A 20,513-nucleotide genomic window follows, 5' to 3' on the forward strand; every position below is an offset into this window, starting at 1 on the left:
TATTTTTCTGGATATTTGAGCTGTGGGATCACCTTTTCATTGACTTGTTGAGTCTTGTTAAGTCTTCTAAATTTTTAACAGGCTAACCGAAGTGGCATGCCCCCCTTTTTTTTTCAGGGAGAATTAGGAAACTAATGTTTTGTAGATTTGTCATGATCTCAATTAATTTTGCTTCTCAGTCTACATCTGAATACCTAAAGGAGTTGAACACACAGCCCAATGCAAAGGGGCCTTTTGTCAGGCATGCCGTGTGGGCCACTTACGTTTTTTAGCACAGCCACCAAGGGAGGCAGGGTGCCACAGGCAATTAGCTGCTGGATGTGCTGGCGGGGCCCAGCGGCCACATTGCTCAGGGCCCAGGCTGCCTCCTTCTGGACAGAGGAGCGAGGATGTGTCAGGAGCTGGGGGAGAACCCCCAAGATGCCCGCGTCCAGGGCCAGCTGGGTCTGGTGGTCCGTTCCCGTGACGATGTTGCCCACGGTGCGGAGAGAGGGGGTCTGGGGGACCAAGGTGAGAAGTGCAAGCAATATTGCAAGTTTGTCATCGCAGAAGATAACCATCGCACCAAACTCCATGCCCTCCCAAATGTTTGTCATACTGTGCAGATGGTTTTCTGGAAGCCTGTGAACAATGATTATATCTGTGGATCCTTATCCACTCAGTGCATCCATGGCTGTTTACAAAGTTTAAAGGTACTTGTCAGCCTCCCAGTAGTTTCAGCTCAAGTGGGTCAGAGGTCAAGTGATACATTTACCAAACAGTGCTGTCCTTTTCATGTCCTTATATTGGGAAAGTTGCTAAATTGATGGTCATCTTTATAATGTAATAATCTCTACTGAATTTGTATCTAGCATAAATATCAAACTTCCTTTGTATATTTAATTAGAGCTAATGAAGTCCCAGTGGCATTTTGGGGATGTATTCATAAAGGTCCTCTCAGTATCTTTAAAGGTCCCTAGGATGGGTCTATGTTTGGACTCAAGACAGCTGTTCTAGGAGGGTCATGGCTGCGTGGGGGTGTGCTCAGTAGCTCAGTCGTGTCTGACTCTTTGTGGCCGCATGGACTGTAGCCCACCAGGCTCCTCCGTCCATGGGCTCTCCAGGTAAGAATACTGGAGTGGGTTGCCATCTCCTCCTCCAGGGGATCTTTCCGACCCAGGGATCAAACCCGAGTCTCCTGTGGCTCCTGCATTGGCAGGTGGATTCTTTACCACTGAGCAACCTAGGAAGCCCAGGAGGGTCGACTGTGGGTTTATTTTGGTTTCTCTGTACCATAGTGACAGCCGCAGCACAGACCATCAACATTTCTAGAATCTTCCTAACCTATCACACTAGGTATCTGCTACTCCAGTGAGAGGTGTAAATACTGCCATAGGCCAAACACAGCCTTGCCAGTCTGCTGCATTTGGGCCCAAAGCCCCCATGATAACTTCTAGAAGATGTCTTCACACCTTCATGCCCTCAACACTATCCCCAAACTGGCCTTGACTTCTGAGCAATGATACACTCATCTCTGAATGGATGATCGTGAAGATTGCATAATACACAATATTAGGCATAGAAATCAAAAGGGGTACCCGTGCTTCAAACTACACATCCAACGAAGTACATTATGCAAGTGACGTACGTCACAGAGTCATGTATTTGATGCTGGCTTTACTTACTTCCCACCTATACCTAACGCAGTCTAAGGGAACCAACTGGGGAGAGGATAAGGGAGAACTTTTATACTTGAGTAAGAAAATCAAATGTTACAAGCTTTACATTAAAATGTGCACACACATACCCCAACTTGTAAACATCTACATGCAGAAACCAGTAGAAGGAAAGGCCATAAAAGACTAGTTCACTAGGGACTTTCCTAGTGGTCCAGGGGGTGTGGGTTTGATTCCTTGTGGCCAAAGATCCAAAACATAAAACAGAATATTGTAACCAACTCGATAAAGACTTTAACAATGGTCTAAATTAAAAAAAAAAAATCTCAGAAAATAATACTTCACTAGGTGGAGGCAGTTTAAATTGGTGCTTCTCTATCTTTTCTGGTTATTAGATCAAGAGAAAGTAAGTCACTGAATACCCACTAGGATTTTGGATCAAAGTCGATTCAGGTCTTTGGTTACAGAGTAGCAGAGACCAGGGAAATGCAGACGACCAGCTCTGTTCCAGGTAAAGGATGAATATGGACAGAGGAAGACTGGGGGGTGAGGAAGAGAACCTGCTCAAGTGATGATGACCCGTGAACTCTAACCTGAAGGCCCCCACGGAGACCAGTGGGACCCGGGACACCTACCAAGACGTTGAGTTCCGAGCTGCTCATAAGCTCAACCAGCCTGGGCAGGACCCCGGTGTCCACCACAAGGCCGATGCGCTCATCGCAGCCATCGGTGAGGTAGGACAGGGCCCAGCAGGTGTCCGAGAGGACCTCTCCGTCCGGGTGCCCCAGGAGGTGGAAGAGGGCAGGGAGCATCTGCTTCACTGCGTGGTCGGAAGGGCACGGGTTCTTGTTCCGGCACAGGTTGGACAGGGTCCAGGCGATGTTCCGCAGGAATGGGACCTGTAACGAGGAGACTGCCTCTAGCACTGGGTACGAAGAAGGAAACATGCCTGCGGCAATGTGTCCCGGCCATCCTTGATCAATAGTATTGATCCGTAGGAACCAAAGCGTTTGAGCTTCAAACAGGAATTTGTTCTAAGTGATAAGCCCTGGAGGGGCGCAGAGAAGGAGCTTTGTTTTTTATGTTGTGGTGGTTTGTTTTTTTAAATTACAGAGTAGCCCCCACTTGCAGCAAGTAGAGAAAGCCCTCGCAAAGCAACGAACACCCAGCACAGCCAAGAATAAAAAACTAATTAATTAATAAAAAAAAGCAAGCAGCTGGCCAGTTTAGACTTGGCTGAACTCTGCTCTGGTTGACCTCGCCCGGCTGGATGATACCTATGTGCACATCATCTAGACAGACAAGCGCAGCTAACTTCCCAGTGTTGCTGCAACAGTGCCTCTCACACTGGCTTCAACTTAATATGTACAACTAGGGCTCCGATTCCTTCTCCCCTTTTACTCTCCCCACATCGCTAAGAAGAGGTCCTCTAAACAACCTAACCTAAAACCTGGGGGCAATCCTCGCTTCCTTCTGCCTCTCCTTCTGTGCCCATCACAGCAGCAAGCCAGGTCCACGTGCCTCTCCGCCTCCCTCGGCTCTAACCCTATGACAGCAGCCAGAGGGTCTTTCTGGAAGATCAGGTCGCTTCACTTCCTGCTGTGACATCCTCCCAAGGCTTCCTTTTGCCCCCAGACTGATGTCTAAGTCCCTCGCCCCACCTGCTATCCATCTTACACTGTTCTCTGCTTGCAGGCTCCCTCGGTCATGCCAGCCTTTTTGCAGTTCAACCATATCAGGTTCTCTCTCACCTTGAGGGCAGGGCATGTATTCCCTTATTTTTTTAATAGACTTATTTCTCTCTCTATTTGGCCATGGCGGGTCGTAGTTGCCGCAGGTGAGATCTTTATCGCAGCATGCAGGGTCTAGTTCCCCAACAGGGATCAAACCCAGGTACCCTGCATTGGGAACGATGAGTCTTAACCACCGGACCACCAAGTAAGTCCCTCCCTTGACATTCAGAAGCAGCCTTCTCATTTTTGTTTAAGGCAAATCTAGAACTCAGATTTCATTCCTAACCCAGGGAGTCCTCTACTGTTGCCACAGTGATCCACTTGGACCCTAAGCTTCAAAACTAGACCCTATTTATTACCCAGGAACAATACTGGTGAGCCACTAATTCTTTCTGTGCCCCTTGAATAGAGAGCTTAGTCATCTACTTTTGCAGGATTGTAAGTTTAGAAAAACTTCCAATGGATCTCTTCCAACCTCCACCCCCACTCCAAAGAAAGATCAGCACTACCACCCTGATTCACATTCACAAATGTGAATCAGCCTCTCCCCAAAGTGATACCCAGTCCTAGGCCTTGTTCATCATCACTGTTGCAAGGGGCCAGGCAGCCACCACATGGCCTAGCATTGGTTTGGAAGCACATTCCCCATTTCCCAACTGTGGGAACTTGTGTACCAAGCTAGTGAACTTCATCAAAAAGACACTCAACTGGTATGCTTGATGAAACCAGGGTCAGCAGATGTGGAATGGCATCACTTGAGATAACACTGTCTCTGAATTCTGGTCCATCACCTACAAATAGATAAGAACACAACACTCTAAGAGGGAACAGAGAGAGTCCCGGGGTGGGTGACAAATTCTTCCAAAAGCTCTGCAAAGGGTGAGCAGCCAAAATTCATTCCTGGGTTGGGCAAGCAGATAGTATAACCATGAACTAGACCCCTGGTCTCCAACATGTTGGTTGAGTAGACGGCCTGATGTAGAAAACAAGTACCACACGGCAGGGATGGCTAGAAGCACAGTCTCTGGACCCATCAAGGAGCCAGTCAACTGGGTCCAGAGAAGTGTGCGCTAATGTTGGCGGCATTTCACAGCATGGTTCTCAGGAGACAAAGGCCACTAGAGACCAAACTGTCTTCCCAGAAGGCTTTGGCATGGGGCAGCAACTCCCAAATGCAACTCAAAACAAAGTCTGGGAGACTGATAGATGCTAGCCAATAGCTATCTGCTACTCGGGCTAGAAGATCAACTTCAGACCCTAGACACCTCAGCCCTTCAACCATCAGGCAAGGTATAAGCCACACTACACTACATCACCCAATTTTGCCTGTTCCTTACTGCACCGAGCAAAACGAGAAATGAAATCTCTGTAATAGATGCTTCACTTCTGTGAGCATTTAAAAAGCAGACTTATTTTATATTCAGTGTTTGCTAATCCCATCATGCAAAGTCCTTGGAGGGCTAATCACACTGTTTGTTTCTGCTGATGTGGTCATGGAGGACTGTTGACTCTCTGAACTTGAAATTGCTAATATTTGGTTGATCTTAATTTGTCAAAACCCTGAGGGGCCTGGTTGAGATTTTCCCCCCAGAGACATCACATTTATATTCAGCCTGGGATCCTGGATTTTCCACCCCGGCAGCCCTCATCCCCAGCTTGTGCTTTCTCGGGCCACACAGGGAGTACAGCATCCAGTCCTAAATCTGTGAGGCTGATCTTAGGATCGTGTTTTCAGGGGGAGCGTTTTCCCCCACACCAAGCAAACATTTGTGTGTGTGTTCCCTGGGCAACTTTCACTAAAGGTAGAATTCTTTTACGGTCCTGGGTGATGTAAGGGTCTGTCAGAATATCCCCACCCTGCATGAGCAGCATCAACAGAGATTTGTCTTTTGTTCCTGAAGCCACTAAGCCCTGAGGCTGTAGACCCCAGTCTTGGCAGAGGTCCCGAGGCAGCCTGGAGCTTCAGAACACACCACGTCACCTAGCTTCAGCTTCAGTTTTTGGCCTCTGAACTTGACTCTGAGTTTTCGTAAAGCCTGTTCTACTCTTGCCAACGTTGCTAGGTATTTGTATACTCAAGAGTGTCTGATCTACAGTATTCCCCAAAGAACTCCCCTGGCATGCCACATGCCTGGCCCACTGTTTTCTTAGCTCCACGGGGGAAGAGCCTCACCTGCTATGTTCCCGAGGGCCCACACGGCCTGTTCACACACAGTCATGTGAGGGGAAGACAGGAGCTCAACCAGGGGCTGGATGGCACCCCCGTCCACGACGGCGCGAGTCAGCTCCGAGGCCCCCGAAGCAATGTTGGTCAGAGCCCAGGCTGCTTCGAACTGCAGGGGGTGAAGGGGCGACTTCAGGAGCTCCACCAGCCTGGGGATGAGTCCCACGTCCACAATCAGCTTCAGAGGAGGGTTCTTCTCCCGGGACAGCATTTTCCTTCACAGTGTGAGAGAAGAGAAAGACAAGAGCATGTCCTGTGAGTCAGGAAGGGGGAAGCCCCTTTACGGGTATTCTTGGCATTCTTAACTATCCAGTGAGACAAACGGCTGAGCCAGAGCTCCTTTGGATCCTCGCACTCAGCCTGTGGCACTTTGTGGGGATGAAGCAGCGTTTTTAGTTATTATCTATGAGCCGCCATTTCTGCAGAGGCCAATTTAAATGAAGCCATTCATCTCTGACAACACTTGCATATCTTAAGCTGTTCTCAAGGACAGTGTAGAGGAGCAATTTCATCTCACTTTTTTGGATGGACTTGCTTTTTCTTACATCGTGTAGGTGTTCTGCCACTGTCAAGAAACCAAAGAGGCCAGTGGAATCCGGCTAGGAACCCGTCAATGACACAAGTCTGTTTGGTGATACCTGGCTGCTTGGGTGGCCTGGAAACATAGTTCTGGATCTGAGGCATTGACACCACTGATTATTTCTTGCAGAGTGAGGCTGACCTGTATAAAGAGACACAGATTCAAGTCAGAGTCTCTGCCAAAAGGAACCATGAAGGTCATCTAGTCTCACCATCTATCTGATTAGAAGAAGCCGGCTTGAGCAGTACATCCCAAGCTGCGTGCTGGTCTGTATTAGGAGAGGGGAGAACTCTTGGTGGTCTCACAGGTCTCATGGATTCATGGGACACTCCCCATGCTCTGCGGGAGAGGTAATTCCTGTTATCACTTGGGTCCCCAGAGCCTTTTACTCCCATACAAGCTAGTAGGAAGCTACTGGGACTTCCCTGGTGGTCCAGTGGTTAAGAGGCCACTTGCCAGGACAGGAGACACAGGTTTGATCCCTGGTACGTGAAGATCCTGGCTTCCCTGGTGGCTGACAGTAAAGAATCTGCCTGCAACATAGGAGACCTGGGTTTGATTCCTGGGTTGGGAAGAACCCCTGGAGAAGGGAATGGCAACCCACTCCAGTATTCTTGCCTGGAGAATTCCATGGACAGAGGGGCTTGGCAGGCCATAGGGTCACAAAGAGTAGGGCGTGACTGAGCAAACTAACACTTGCATTTTTTTCTTTTTTCCACTTTCAGGAAGATCCCACATGCCCCGGGGCAACTAAGCCTGTGCAACTACAGAGCCTGTGAGTGCCCTGGAGCACGTGCTCCACAGGAAGAAGCCCATGCACAGGCAGGAGAGCAGCCCCTCCCGCCACAATTAGAGGAAGCCCATGCACTGCAATGAAGACCCGGTGCAGCCAAAAGAAAGACATGCTAGGGTTGTCAGCAAAAATGGCAGAGTCAGGACCTCAAAATTCTCTTCCATAAAGGCAACAAGAAACCTGAAAAATAGAATCAACTTTTTTACAACTCTGGAAACTGACCAAAAGTTTGCAGCAGTTTGTTTTATTCAAGCTCAAATGGGTTTACTCAAGAAAACTGTCTTAACTCCCAGTAAGAACAGCGAGGCCTGCAGCATTTTGCCTTGCCTTATCCCCACCCCTCCTCCCCCAGCTCCACGGGCGCTTTAAAAACCAATAGCCCAGCAGGCACTGGAGGAGGCAGAACAGGTTGGTTCTCCCTTAAAACCTCATTCCCAGAGAGTTATTATTTGATCCTTCTGGTGGTTTCCTGGGAGAACCCATTTGTAAGATTCTATTTTATTGGATTCAGACTTCACATAAAGAAAAAAGTCTTTTCCCTGGAGGTATTTGTTAAAAACAATTCAAGGAAGTGGTACAAATTCGCAGTTGCTTGGGGTGAGAGGGGGTTAGATAATAGTTGGGGGCAAATAATAGACTAACCACACATTGTTTGTTTTTTTTTTTGGCTGTGCTGCATGACATGTGGGATCTTAGTTTCCTGACTAGGGATCGAACTGGTACCCCCTGCAATGGAAGTGCGGAGTCCTAACCCATGGACCACCAGGAAATTCCAAGAGACATACATAAGATTCAAAGGCAAAAAAGAGTGGAAAGGAAAGGAACTGAGAACAATAGACCATGCAAATAGTAACCAAATGGAGCTGGAGTGGGTATGCTAATATGAGACAACACAGCCTTTAAGACAAAAGTTGTTATTAAGGACAAAGAAGGACATCTTATAATAATAAAAGTCAATTCATCCATTTAAAGATATAATAGTTATAAACACATATTCACCTAGCAACAGAGCCCCAAACTATGCACAGCAAGAGCTGACAAAATTGAAGGGAGAAATAAAGAATTCAACAATGGATGAAACTGGAGCCCATTATACAGAGTGAAGTAAGCCAGAAAGAAAAACACCAATACAGTATACTAATGCATATATATGGAATTTGAAAGATGGTAACGATAACCCTATATGCGAGACAGAATAAGAGACACAGATGCATAGAACAGTCTCATGGACTCTGAGGGAGAAAGTGAGGGTGGGACATTCTGGGAGAATAGCATTGAAACACGTATATTATCATATGTGAAACAGAACACCATTCCAGGTTCAATGCATGAGACAAATGCTCAGGGCTGGGGCAATGGGATGACCCAGAGGGATGGGATGGGGAGGGAGGTGGGAGGGGGGTTCAGGAAGGGGAACACATGTAAACCCATGGCTGATTCATGTCAATGTATGGCAAAAACCACTACAATATTGTAAAGTAATTAGCCCCCAACTTAAATAAATAAATTTATTTAAAAAAAAAGAATTCAACGATAACAGCTGGAGACTTTGAACCCCGCACTCAATGGATGGAACAACCAGATACACTATCAACAAGGTAACAGGAGACTTAAACGTCACTACAAATCAACCAGACCTGACAGCCATCTACACCAATAAACAGAATGTACATTTTTTTCAAGGGCACGTGGAATATTCTCCACGATAGACCATATATTAGGCCATAAGACATGTCTCAGGAAAGTTAAAAAGACTGAAACCATGCCAAGTATATTCTCCAGCCATGGTGCAATGAAATTAAAAACAAATAATAGAAAATGTGGGGGCTTCGGGGTCTGGCGGTTAACAGTCCAGCTGCCAAGGCAGGGGACGTGGGTTCCAGCCCTGGTCTGGGAATACCCCGCATGCCATGGAGCAGCCAAGCCTGTGGAGCACAGCTACTGCAGCCCGCATGCCTCGAGCCTGCGCGCTGCAGCAGGGGAAGCCCCTGCCATGAGAAATCAGCACACCACAATGAAGAGCAGCCCCTACCTGCCGCAACTGGAGAAAGTTTGAGCCCAGCAACAAAGACCCAGGGCCACCAAACATAAATAAATTAATTTTTTAAAAGGCATTCAGTCTTTAAAAAAAAAGAGAAGAAGGAAATTTGGGAAATATAGATTTTAATACAGAAATTAAACAACACACTCCTAAATAACTGATGGAAAACCACAAGGAAATTAGAAGATAGTTTGAGATGAATGGAACAAACACACAATAAACCCAAACTGATGATATGCAAGTAAAGCAGAGCTTAAAGGGAAATATGTAACCATAAATGCATGTATTATATTGAAAAAGTAGAAAACTCTCAAACCCATGACCTATCTTCACGCTTTAAAATATGAGAAATAAAAGATTAAAAAAAAAACCCAAAATAACCAGAAAAAATGAAAATGTTTAAAAAAAATAGAGTGGAAATAAATGAAACAGAAGGAGAAAATAGAAAAAAATGAAACAAAAATTTGGCTCAGAAGAGCAATATAGGTGACAAATATTTAGCTAGATAGACCAAGAAAAAAATAGGTAAGACTCAAGTTACTAAAACCAGGAATAAAACTGGGGACGTAACTACTGAATTTACAGAATTAAACATAATTAGAGACTCAATAAACAGAGTACTCCAACAAATTAAATGATCTAGATGAAAGGGACAAATTCCAAGAAATCCAAATCACCAATGGTGACTGAGAAAATCTGAAGAGACCTACAACCAGAAATCGAATTACTAATTTTTTTAAATTCCACAAAGAGAAGTCCAGACACAGAAAGTTTCCCTGGTGAACTTTCACAAACATTTGAAGAAGAAACGACCATATGGGCCTGGACGTCATCCCAGGATTTGCTTTGAGGGAGGTTGAGATGGATGGAGAATGGAGGCGAGATGACAGCATTTGAGTCTGAGATAGGTAAGTAACTAGATGCCTCTGCTGAGAGCGAGCCTTCGTGACCCCTCATTTCCTGTTTCTGGCTGAATGGAAACAAGGGAATTTTCCATGAGAAGCAGAACCTTCTCCATCTCCTGTTAGAACGTAGATCCCAGACTCATGGCCACAAAGATAACCACACTTAGCTTTCTGACAACATCAGTTTAGTTCTAATGACCATCTCTCTACTCCTTTCCTTAAAGGGCCTCAGTTAGAACTTGCAAGTTCTCAATTCAACATTTTAAGGGCAGAGAAACTGACTAAGGCCATATTTTTACACCCAACTGCTCTAAATGCCATGTTCCCAACGTACCCCTTTGGTCTGCTGATCAGAAGGGTCAAGCGAGACATCGGTGATGTTCCTCCTCTTCAAGGCCTGCTCATCCTTCTTGGCTTTCCGGAGCTCCAGGCTGACTGCTATCCTCTGCTGCCGCCTCGCCTAGTGAGGCAAAGAAAGAACGAGAGCCCTTAGAGCTGGGGGTGGGGGTCAGGCTGCCACAACTGGTCTTCAGAACACACTTCCAAGCATCTGATTTCACGTTCACAGATGCAACAGGCTGAAGAGTTCATAGCACACAGCCGGTCAACAGTCAGCTTGGTTCACCTCCTTGGCTTCCTCCTACACCACCTCTAGAGAGTCAGTCTTCCTCCCAGAGTGAAGGAAGATTATGGCTGACCGTTGGCAGATGTAGAGACATCTGAGCTGGAAATCCCATTGCCCTAAATCTGCGTGCATCTTCATTGGTGCTAATTAGCTCCAGAAAAGCAGGTTTGGGCCTGCCAGCTGTGGGCACCCAGGTGGGGCAGGGAACTGAAGGGAACACCTAGACCCCAGATGGCCTCGACCATTTCTGCTGTTGGGTAACAGCCTATATTTCATTCAAGCCTTGGTCTAATCCCAAGAGTTTTACTTGGACACCAGAGGAAGGAGATGGAAATTCTAAAAAACAAACCAAAAAACAAATTCTTTTCTTGTTTTATCAAGCAAAACTCGGACTTCACAGTATTGAGAATCCTGGGGAAATAATCTAATCTTTATGGATAGATGAGTTTGGGGTTGAAGACTTTAAAATATTGATTATAAGGAAGTCAGTGTGTATTAGATACTTGCGGTTCTTTAAAGAAGCTATTTAATCCTTTCTTGAAAATAGGGTCAGTGGGAATTCCCTGGTGATCCAGTGGTTAGGACTCAGCAATTGTACTTCTGGGCCCCTGGTTCAGTCCCTGGTCTGGGAGCTAAGTTCCCACAAGCCACACGGTGCAGCCAAAAAAAAAGAAAAGAAAAGAGGGTCACTGCGGTGTTATCTGGAAAGGCGGGGACACACTGGGGGCCTAAGGAGCCAGTTGCTATGCTGTCCCCGTCACTAAGTGGTCCTTCCCCAAAGAGGGCTCTGTATCTGCGGTTTCTGCCTTCTCATCTCCTGACCCTTCTCCCTGCTGCCCACATAGAGAGTTCCATTCCTATGTTCTAACTGGTTCCTTTAATCTGCAGTGGTCTTGGAAGACAGACAAGCCACATTTGTTGGAAGGTGTAAGTAAAAGGAAACTGGCTCTGATAGTGTCCTAACTGGGCAACTGTGACCTTGTGATTTCCTTATCCTCAGCTGCCTTTCAGATTCCCAAGTCACAGCCAACTTGATACGTCAGTCAAGATACATAGGTATAGGGCATAGAGCTAGACAGGAAACTTGGAGACCAGAGAAGCTGAATGAGAGTTAGATTCACACACGGCACAGACTCCCTGGCCCAGGCCTCATGCACAGCCCAGTAGAGAAAGCAGTCTGGACTTTTCACTCCTGAGTCCTTTTTCTTTATAAGGCATGCTTGTCAGTACTTGTATTTCCAACATCTCAGTTCCTTGTTGAGCCCCCTTGACATGCAGAGCTGCAGGTAAGCATCTATATGCCAGGCACTTGTTACTGCTATCCAGGCCCTTGGAGGTTGGTTATCAGCCCTGTTTTATACATGAAGAAACTGAAGGTCTGAAGTTTAATAGTTTCAAGACCACATGGAGAGCCTAATTTGAGTCTACAGTTGTCTCCCACCCTTCACTCTATTTTTAATGCATTTCAACCACGTTTGTTTTTTTTTTTTTTTGACTGTGTAGTATGTGAGATCTTAGTTCCCCAACCAGGGATCAAACTTGCAATCCCTGTAGTAGAAGCATGGAGTCTTAAGCACTGGACCACTAGAGAAGTCCCTCAACCATGTGCTTTTCACCGCACTCCTCCCTGACAGAGTAAGGCATTCCTTCATACTCACAGACGCATCTTTGCCCCGATACTTAAATTTTCTCAGCCTCTCTTCCGGAGCATCCAAAGTTGGCATGTTGACTGGAAGACGTAAAGCACCTGTAGGTAGGACAGTTTCAAAGAGATTTTCAGGGCCCAGTAAGTGGTTACTATGTTGAAGCCATCTAGACTCTAAGCCCTTAAAAGACCCTCAGCGCCACAGGGAGCAGACTCAGGAAGTCAGCATCCATAGGCATCACACACCAGCTGAGTATGCAATGAGCATCGTGGGAGTTCAGAGGGACCAGCCCAGGGTTGCAGGGGTAAGGGAAACGTACTGCTTTTGGGGACAGTTTGGCTTGAACTTTATTTTGATGGCTAGGGTAGGCTGGAAGCAAAGCAAAGAACCCTTCTACGAGGCTGGGTCCAAGGACTTCTGCACAGAGTATATGTACAGGATGCGGAAGAGCCCAAGCAGGCTATGATATGAAGACGGTCTTCTCCTTCCACACAGGCACGTTAGTTTAGGACTTTATTAAGCATGACCCACTCCTAATTCTTCGGAAGGCTTCCTCCACCCTGGTCCAGCCCATGGTCATCTTTCACCCACACCCTGGCAACTGCCTCCACACTCTTCTCCCTGCTTCTACTACTGCAGTATTCCAATCTGTTCTCGACACAAAGCCATGCAATCTTTTAAGAAGAAACCAACCATGTAATTTCCCCCCCTTTTCCCCCCACCCTCTACTGGATGCCCATTGATCTTAGAAGAAAACTCAGATTCACCAAGATGCTTGCTACACAAGCTGGCCTCAGCCCCCTCGCCCTAACAACTCTTTCCTATTTAAGAAGCTAAGTATCTTCTCAATCAGTCTGTTCCATTTTCTCCACAGCTTTTACCATCACCCAGTATTTTCTCGTTTGTTCGTCTCCCCCTCCAAACTCCCAAGGACAATAGGACCGTGAGTGTCTTAGGTACGATTCCTCAGCCCCTTCACAATGCATGGCACATAGTAATACTTGTTGGATGAGAGCTGCTGCTGCTGCTGCTAAGTCGCTTCAGTCGTGTCTGACTCTGTGCGACCCCATAGACGGCAGCCCACCAGGCTCTGCCGTCCCTGGGATTCTCCAGGCAAGAATACTGGAGTGGGTTGCCATTTCCTTCTCCAGTGCATGAAAGGGAAAAATGAAAGTGAAGTCGCTCAGTCGTGTCCGACTCTTAGCGACCCCATGGACTGTAGCCTACCAGGCTTTTCCGTCCATGGGATTTTCCAGGCAAGAGTACTGGAGTGGGGTGCCATTGCCTTCTCCGTGGATGAGAGCAGTGAGCAATAAATTCACAAAAGGAGTTGGCCCTCCATTAGAGGAGGTTATCCAAATTGGGCCAAAATTGGACTTTCTACAGGGCAGTATGGAATGACCTTTCCTACAAGTGTGCAATGAATATCCATCTAAGTATACAGGATGGGCTTGACTACATCATACAAAGAGAAAACTTGTTGAAGACAACCAACAGACTCTTCTTGAGAGGAGAACAGCTGGGAATAATTTTGGTGGGAACGACTAATTTAGACGTATCAACTTGGATGGGATGGTGTAGACAACTTGGAGAATTCTGTAAGTGAGGAGAGAGCCAAGGAGAGAGAAGAGGAATTCTGAGTGAGAAGTGAAAAAGAATTGAGTCTTGGTGACACTGTCATTACGGTCCAAGAGAACGAGGGCTGTTCTGCATGGCAGTAAAGAAGGAAGAACTGAACTGCGGTGTTGGAGAAGACTCTTCAGAGTCTCTTGGACAGCAAGGAGATCAAGCTAGTCAATCCTAAAGGAAATCAACCCTGACTATTCACTGGAAGGACTGATGCTGAAACTGAAGCTGAAATACTTTGGCCATCTGATGCAAAGAGGCAACCCATTAGAAAAGACCTGAATGGTGGGAAAGATTGAAAGCAGAAGGGGACCGCAGAGGTTGAGATGGTTAGATAGCTTCACTGACTCAATGAAGATGAATTTGACCAACTCCAGGAGATAGTGAAGAACAAGGAAGCCTGTTGTGCTGCAGTCCATGGGGTTGCAAAGAATCAGATACAACCTAGCGACTGAACGCGCACATATGTGTATAACTGAATCACTTTGCTGTACACTTAAAACTAACACAACATTGTGAATCAACTATATGACAATAAAAAAAACTTTTAATGAAGTAACATTAACAGTAAGGGAGAGAGAGCCCTCTTTTGCAAGTGGGGAAATCATCTCAGGCACCACTTGCCAAAGTTCTCACAGCCATTAAGCCTCAGAGCCAGGAATCAGCCTAGGTCTGACTCCTATGTCATGTTTTGGTTCACTAAGCTTTGCAGCTGATAATCTGTAACAAAATCAGATTAGGAAACACCAAGTCTCCACCGTGGCTGGCACTTAACACATGGGGGAGATGTTGGAAAATAGGAAGTGCACATTTTAGGCAATGGGAATAGCAGAGGCCACTTCTGAAACACTGTGTTGCCACCTCATTGCTGCATCTGGCTGTTAGCGGCCCCACCAGCTCAGTTCGTGAGACTGTCTGAATGTGCACAAGAGGCTGGTTTGGTACACGGGGATGAAATGCTTTTGCTTCTGGGGAGACCCAAGGCAGGGCCTCATTCTAGGACTGTTGCCATGGGAACCACGCATCCTTCTGCCACATCGCAGAAGGTATGGCCGTAAGGTACCTGGGAAGTAGGAGGTTTAAGATGGTCACCGCTTTCCTTCAAATCAACTGTCAATGGGGATTCCTGGCAGCCCAGTGGTTAGGACTCCACAATTTCACCGCTGTGGGTTCAACCCCTGGTGGAGGAACTAGGATCCTGAAAGTTGTGCGGTGCAGCCAAAAAAGAAAGAAAGAAAACAAAAATCTAGTGGAAGGCCAACATCAGACGGCATAAGTAGGTAAACTCGACTTCCGATCAGAGTCCTCCCCTCTCCCCAAAGCAGTTTGAAAGTCACAGATGTGGCCACGCCACTTCATCTGGGGACGTTCTGCAAAGCCAGCTGCAGAGCCAATCCTTCTGGCTTTCACAAGCTCTCTCCTCACAGCTCAAACATGCTTCCTTCCCCTCCCATGGCTATTTGTAGCTCCAGGAGCGCTGGCTACCCTACCATCATTCACCAGCAGGATGAGAACACCAAGCTGGAGGCTTTGAATTAGGCGCCGAAGTGAAAGTCAGTACCTTTCTTCACCCAGTCTTTAAGTTTGAGATCCAGAGAAAGCCAAACTGGTTACTTAGGCAAACAGCACCCATTTGGTGGGGCTGATACCCCTCCCCTCAACCTTAGGCCAGCCGCTTTCCACACAGTATGAGACCTCTTCTCTGGATGTCAGGTGGCAGAAGCCCACCTAAGGGACCCTCCCGGGCCATGTTTAATTAATGGCACTGAGTTACATTCTCTGGTTGGGGCGTTACAGGCCATTTGGTTTTTTTCTATCCTTTCCTAGATAGATCTAGTCAAGCTTTGCCGTTGAGCATCTTTCGTGAACCCAGAACCATTTTAAATTAAGATATGTCTCATCAACCCAGGCTTGGCTTCTGCAAGTACAATTTTTCTGATTCTAAATTAACGCATGTTCACAGCTTCAGAAAATGAAATATTTCAGAAGTATAAAGAGCATTAACTCCCAGTAACCCCACTCCTCCCCAAAGTTAACCTTTAACAGCCCACACCACCACCCTCGACGCACCCTAGCCGCTCTGCACGAGCCCCAAGGTGCTGATTACAGGAGGGGAGCCAGTTACAGACACGGTTAGCAACACGTTCATTTATCCATTTCGTCTTTACCGGGGACATCTTTTGATGTGTTCAGATCTACATCACTAACAGCTGCTTCTTCAAACAAAGTGGGATTTGTTTTAAGTGAAAACCATGCATTGGGTTGGAGTGAGGGAGGTTTATTCTCCAGGAAGGACTGAGCCAACCTTGGCTCCAAGGTCAGCAAACAGGCACCGCTGGGGCTGGAGTGGGGCCCGCGGGGGAAGGAGGGTCTCCAGTTCCAGGGACCATCCCCCCTCCACATTCACTCCAGGCTGGAGGCAGGGAGCCATACAGCCAGGCTTCCCTCCAGGGCCCACCCTGACCAAGATGGGAGGCACATGTCACAGCAAGGAGGAGGCAGGTGACCAGGCCTCTTCCCATGACCCACCTCCAAGGCTGCAGAAGGGTTTGTTCCACAGGTGAAAACTTTTGAGGGGTATTTCCGGGAGAGGGACACTGGAATACAGGTCTACAGGGTGCCTGGGGCTGCCACCCCCCACCACCTGAGTTCTGCAGGGTGAGCAGCCCCAACAGTTACCACCCCCTCCCACCCCTTCTGAAAACAAGCCAAGAGCCACTTGGCACAGCGTCTGCCAACCAAGGCTGAAGTTCGACTGGGAAAGGCCCAGCCGGGGCCTCCTGGGAGCCCCTCCTCGGGGCAAACCACCGGCTTGGCAGAGGGCAAAACCGCAGCAGCCTCTCCAGGGGCCCCCAAACTGCCTCTAGGCTCCTGGTGCCCTCAGGCACAGAGACGAGCCTCCAGCCACCCATCACTCACCTGGTAGGGAGCCGTGGTCCCCAGCCTGCTGGTTGGCCTTAAATGCACTCTGCAGGTGCCACATGTTTGGGAGGCGCTTGGTCCCGCCCCACGGCTGGTTCCTGACCAATGTCGACGGCTCTTGGAATCACGTGGGGCACTTTGCACCGCCCAACGGCCAGGGCCCCTCCCCAGACGGTGACTGAGCTGGTCAAGGAAGGAGGTTCGGTTCTCCAGGTGATTCTCATGTCCCAACGAGATACTGGTGGGAGGGAGCCTCAGAGGCGCCCCGCACCTTCAGGCGCTACAGCCTCAGAGACCCTCAGACGGCCTATCAAGAGGCGAGGGGCAGGGACATCTCCCTCCAGGAAAGGGTTTGCATTCTGGGTGTTTGAGGCTTCCAGGATCTGGCTAGATTGAGTGGCCTCATCCTGCAGTTGGAGGATAGGCTTAAAGCTACTGTTGAACAGTTAGCAAATATTTCTTCCCAAGGCAAGCATGAAGATTGGGAGGTGGTGAGACCAGGTCTGCTTCGTACTTTAATGGAAATAGGAACAAAATTTCATGTATTTCTTCAACAAATATTTATTGAGTCCCCACTTTGAAGAAAATGGCAACCCACTCCAGTATTCTTGCCTGGAAAATATCATGGACAGAGGAGCCTGGTGGGCTACAGTCCATGGGGTCACAAAGAGTTGGAAACGACTGAGCGACTAAATAACAACTGTATGCCAGGCCTGGCTTGCAACAGTGAACAAGATGACCTGGTCCCTGACCTTCCAGCAGGAGCAGAGATGGGCACTCCCAGTAGAGTGGGAACAGGACAGCAATTGGGGTAGGGGCAGTCAGGGAGGGCTTCCTGGAAGAGGTGATACTTGAGCCAAGTCTTCAGGAAAAGAAGTTAGCGGGTAAAAAACTGTGGAAAAAATCCTCCAGGCAGAGGGAACAGCATCGAACAAGGCACTGAAGCAAGAAAACTGGTCATGGTCCCCTTGAGAACAGAGGTCATTTGGGATTGCTAGAGGGACACTAGGGTTGGGTGCCAGGGCAAAGACGGCCTGGTGTACAGGGGAGGGGCAGAGGGAGCTGTCCTCTCTGGTCCAGGCAAGAGGGGGTTGCACCGCCTGTTGTTGTTCAGTCTCTTTTAAGTTGTGTCCGATTCTTTTGCAGCCCCATGGACTGTAGACCCCCAGGCTCCTCTGTCCATGGAATTGTCCAGGCAAGAACACTGAAGTGGGTTGCCATGCCCTCCTCCAGAAGATCTTCCTGACCCAGAGATCAAAGCCATGTCTCCTGCATTGGCAGGCAGGTTATTCACCACTGAGCCACCAGGGAAGCCCTTGTACTGTCTGTATGGGATTTTAAATCAACGATAAAATCAATTACGTCTGTTTGCTTTTTGAGCCAGGAATTCCAAACAGTGTCCTTGGACTGTGCCTACCTTGTTACTCACTCTCTGAAGGTGTTTGGATTTCGTCCCGAGAGCAGCAGGCAGCCCCTGAAGGCCCCAGCAGGGCTGTGTACTTCTTTGCCTGATTTTTACTTTTTCTTTTTTTTTTTGTAATTATGAAAGGTTCCAAATTTGTAAATGTGGGGAGAAGGGTACAAATGGACCCTCAGGGACACCCAGGCCCAATAATCACCAATGCCATCTTCTTTCTTCTCCCCCAACCTTTTTTATTAGATATTTATTGATTTTGGTTGGTGTGTTTTAAAGGAAATCGCCAGACATCATATCATTTCACCTGTAAATATTCAGAATGAATCTCTGACAGACAGACTTAAAAGCTAAAACCAAAATATCACGATCACACCTACCAAAAGCAACCATCATTCTTCGAGGGTCAGTTTAGACGTGTCTCTTGAGAAACCTATATGCAGGTCAGGAAGCAACAGTTAGAACTGGACATGGAACAACAGACTGGTTCCAAATAGGAAAAGGAGTACGTCAAGGCTGTATATTGTCACCCTGCTTATTTAACTTATATGCAGAGTACATCATGAGAAACGCTGGGCTGGAAGAAACACAAGCTGGAATCAAGATTGCCGGGAGAAATATCAATAACCTCAGATATGCAGATGACACCACCCTTATGGCAGAAAGTGAAGAACTAAAGAGCCTCTTGATGAAAGTGAAAGAGGAGAGTGAAAAAGTTGGCTTAAAGCTCAACGTTCAGAAAACTAAGATCATGGCATCTGGTCCCATCACTTCATGGGACATAGATGGGGAAACAGTGGAAACAGTGTCAGACTTTATTTTTCTGGGCTCCAAAATCACTGCAGATGGTGATTGCAGCCATGAAATTAAAAGACACTCCTTAGAAGGAAGGTTATGGCCAACCTAGATAGCATATTAAAAAGCAGAGACATTACTTTGCCAACAAAAGTCTGTCTAGTCAAGGCTATAGTTTTTCCAGTGGTCATGTATGGATGTGAGAGTTGGACGGTGAAGAAAGCTGAGCGCCGCAGAATTGATGCTTTTGAACTGTGGTGTTGGAGAAGACTCTTAAGAGTCCCTTGGACTGCAAGGAGCTCCAATCTATCCATCCTAAAGGAGATCAGTCCTGGGTGTTCATTGGAAGGACTGATGTTGAAGCTGAAACTCCAATACTTTGGCCACCTCATGCGAAGAGTGGACTCATTGGAAAAGACCCTAATGCTGGGTAGGATTGGGGGCAGGAGGAGAAAGGGACGACAGAGGATGAGATGGCTGGATGGCATCACCAACTCAATGGACATGGGTTTGGGTAGACTCTGGGAGTTGGTGACGGACAGGGAGGCCTGGCGTGCTGCAATTCATGGGGTCGCAAAGAGTCGGACACGACTGAGCGACTGAACTGAACTGAACTGAGGCTAGCCTGGGGGTGAGGGGTAAGAGGAGGATTCTTACCCAGGTGGGGCTGGAAAGAGGAGGTGTTTGACCTCAGGATACCGGGGTTTCGGCAGGGGAGGGAAGCCAAGGTTCTGAGTGGGTGAAGCGGGGAATTCCGGTTTGGACCCACACATCCAGATACCTGGAGAACCTTGAGGTAGGGCTGCAGAAAAAGCGCTGGGACGGGACTTGGTGAGCCATCGGAGGCAGTGGTGGCTGTCAATGACAGAGATGTTAAGTTAAAATTGTGGTTTCCACTACTATATTCAAAATATTCAAAATGGATAACCAACAAGGACTTACTGTATAGCACATGGAACTCTACTCAGTGTTATGTGCCAGCCTGGATGGGAGGGGAATTGGGGAGAGAATGGGTACATGTATAAGCGTGGCTGAATCGCTTCACTGTTCACCTGAACCTATCACAGTGTTGTTAATCGGCTATGCCCCAGTACAAAATAAAAAGCTTAAAGTCTGAAGGAAAAAAACAACTGTGGTTTCAAATTGAGGTGGCTGGTGAGGGATGGTGACAGAAAAGAGGGGTTTGGGATGACTTACAGGAGGCCTGACCCCCACAGGATCTAAGGATCCGAGGCCTCCCTGTTCTGCCCAAGGCATTTGAGACAATGTACCTATATCCACCTGCACGTGGACCCAGGCCTGATGGTGACCTTCTCACTTCACCACAGCCATCCCTGCCTTGGCCTGTGCCCCCTCAGGCTTTTACACACACACACACACACACACACACACACACACACGCACACACACACACAGCTGACAGATCCTTTAAGCATTTAAGTCATATCACCTTGCTGCTCAAACACTCCAGTGGTCCCCAGCAACCCTCCAATTGCCTGTGAGGCCCTTCAGGCTCTGTCTCACCCCCCATCCCATCCTTCTGGCTTCACCGCC

The 20,513-nt window shown here is 47.6% G+C and overlaps 1 protein-coding gene across 3 annotated transcripts in view; it reads right to left on the reverse strand.

Annotated features, from left to right (window-relative positions):
• The window catches only part of KPNA7 (karyopherin subunit alpha 7), a 28,781-nt gene extending 11,705 nt beyond the window's left edge, over positions 1-17,076 (reverse strand). Inside the window, exons 1-9 of one of the 3 annotated variants that reach the window (XM_081555739.1) lie at positions 16,748-16,978; positions 14,892-15,026; positions 12,215-12,303; positions 10,266-10,391; positions 6,251-6,333; positions 5,562-5,827; positions 4,097-4,179; positions 2,291-2,554; positions 264-497 (exon numbers count right to left, since the gene is read on the reverse strand). In XM_081555739.1, coding sequence (XP_081411865.1) covers positions 264-497; positions 2,291-2,554; positions 4,097-4,179; positions 5,562-5,827; positions 6,251-6,333; positions 10,266-10,391; positions 12,215-12,280 — 1,122 coding nt within the window. In that variant the 5' untranslated portion in view covers positions 12,281-12,303; positions 14,892-15,026; positions 16,748-16,978. Of the gene's footprint in view, positions 1-263; positions 498-2,290; positions 2,555-4,096; positions 4,180-5,561; positions 5,828-6,250; positions 6,334-8,627; positions 8,634-10,265; positions 10,392-12,214; positions 12,304-14,891; positions 15,027-16,747 lie in introns of all 3 variants that reach the window. The other 2 variants (XM_081555738.1, XM_081555736.1) reach the window with 2 other exon arrangements.
• Between the last annotated feature and the right edge of the window lie 3,437 nt (positions 17,077-20,513).

The sequence above is a fragment of the Giraffa tippelskirchi genome, chromosome 13 (genome assembly GCF_054371585.1).
Source record: "Giraffa tippelskirchi isolate mGirTip1 chromosome 13, T2T-mGirTip1v1.2.pri, whole genome shotgun sequence".
NCBI classification, from domain to species: Eukaryota; Metazoa; Chordata; class Mammalia; order Artiodactyla; family Giraffidae; genus Giraffa; species Giraffa tippelskirchi.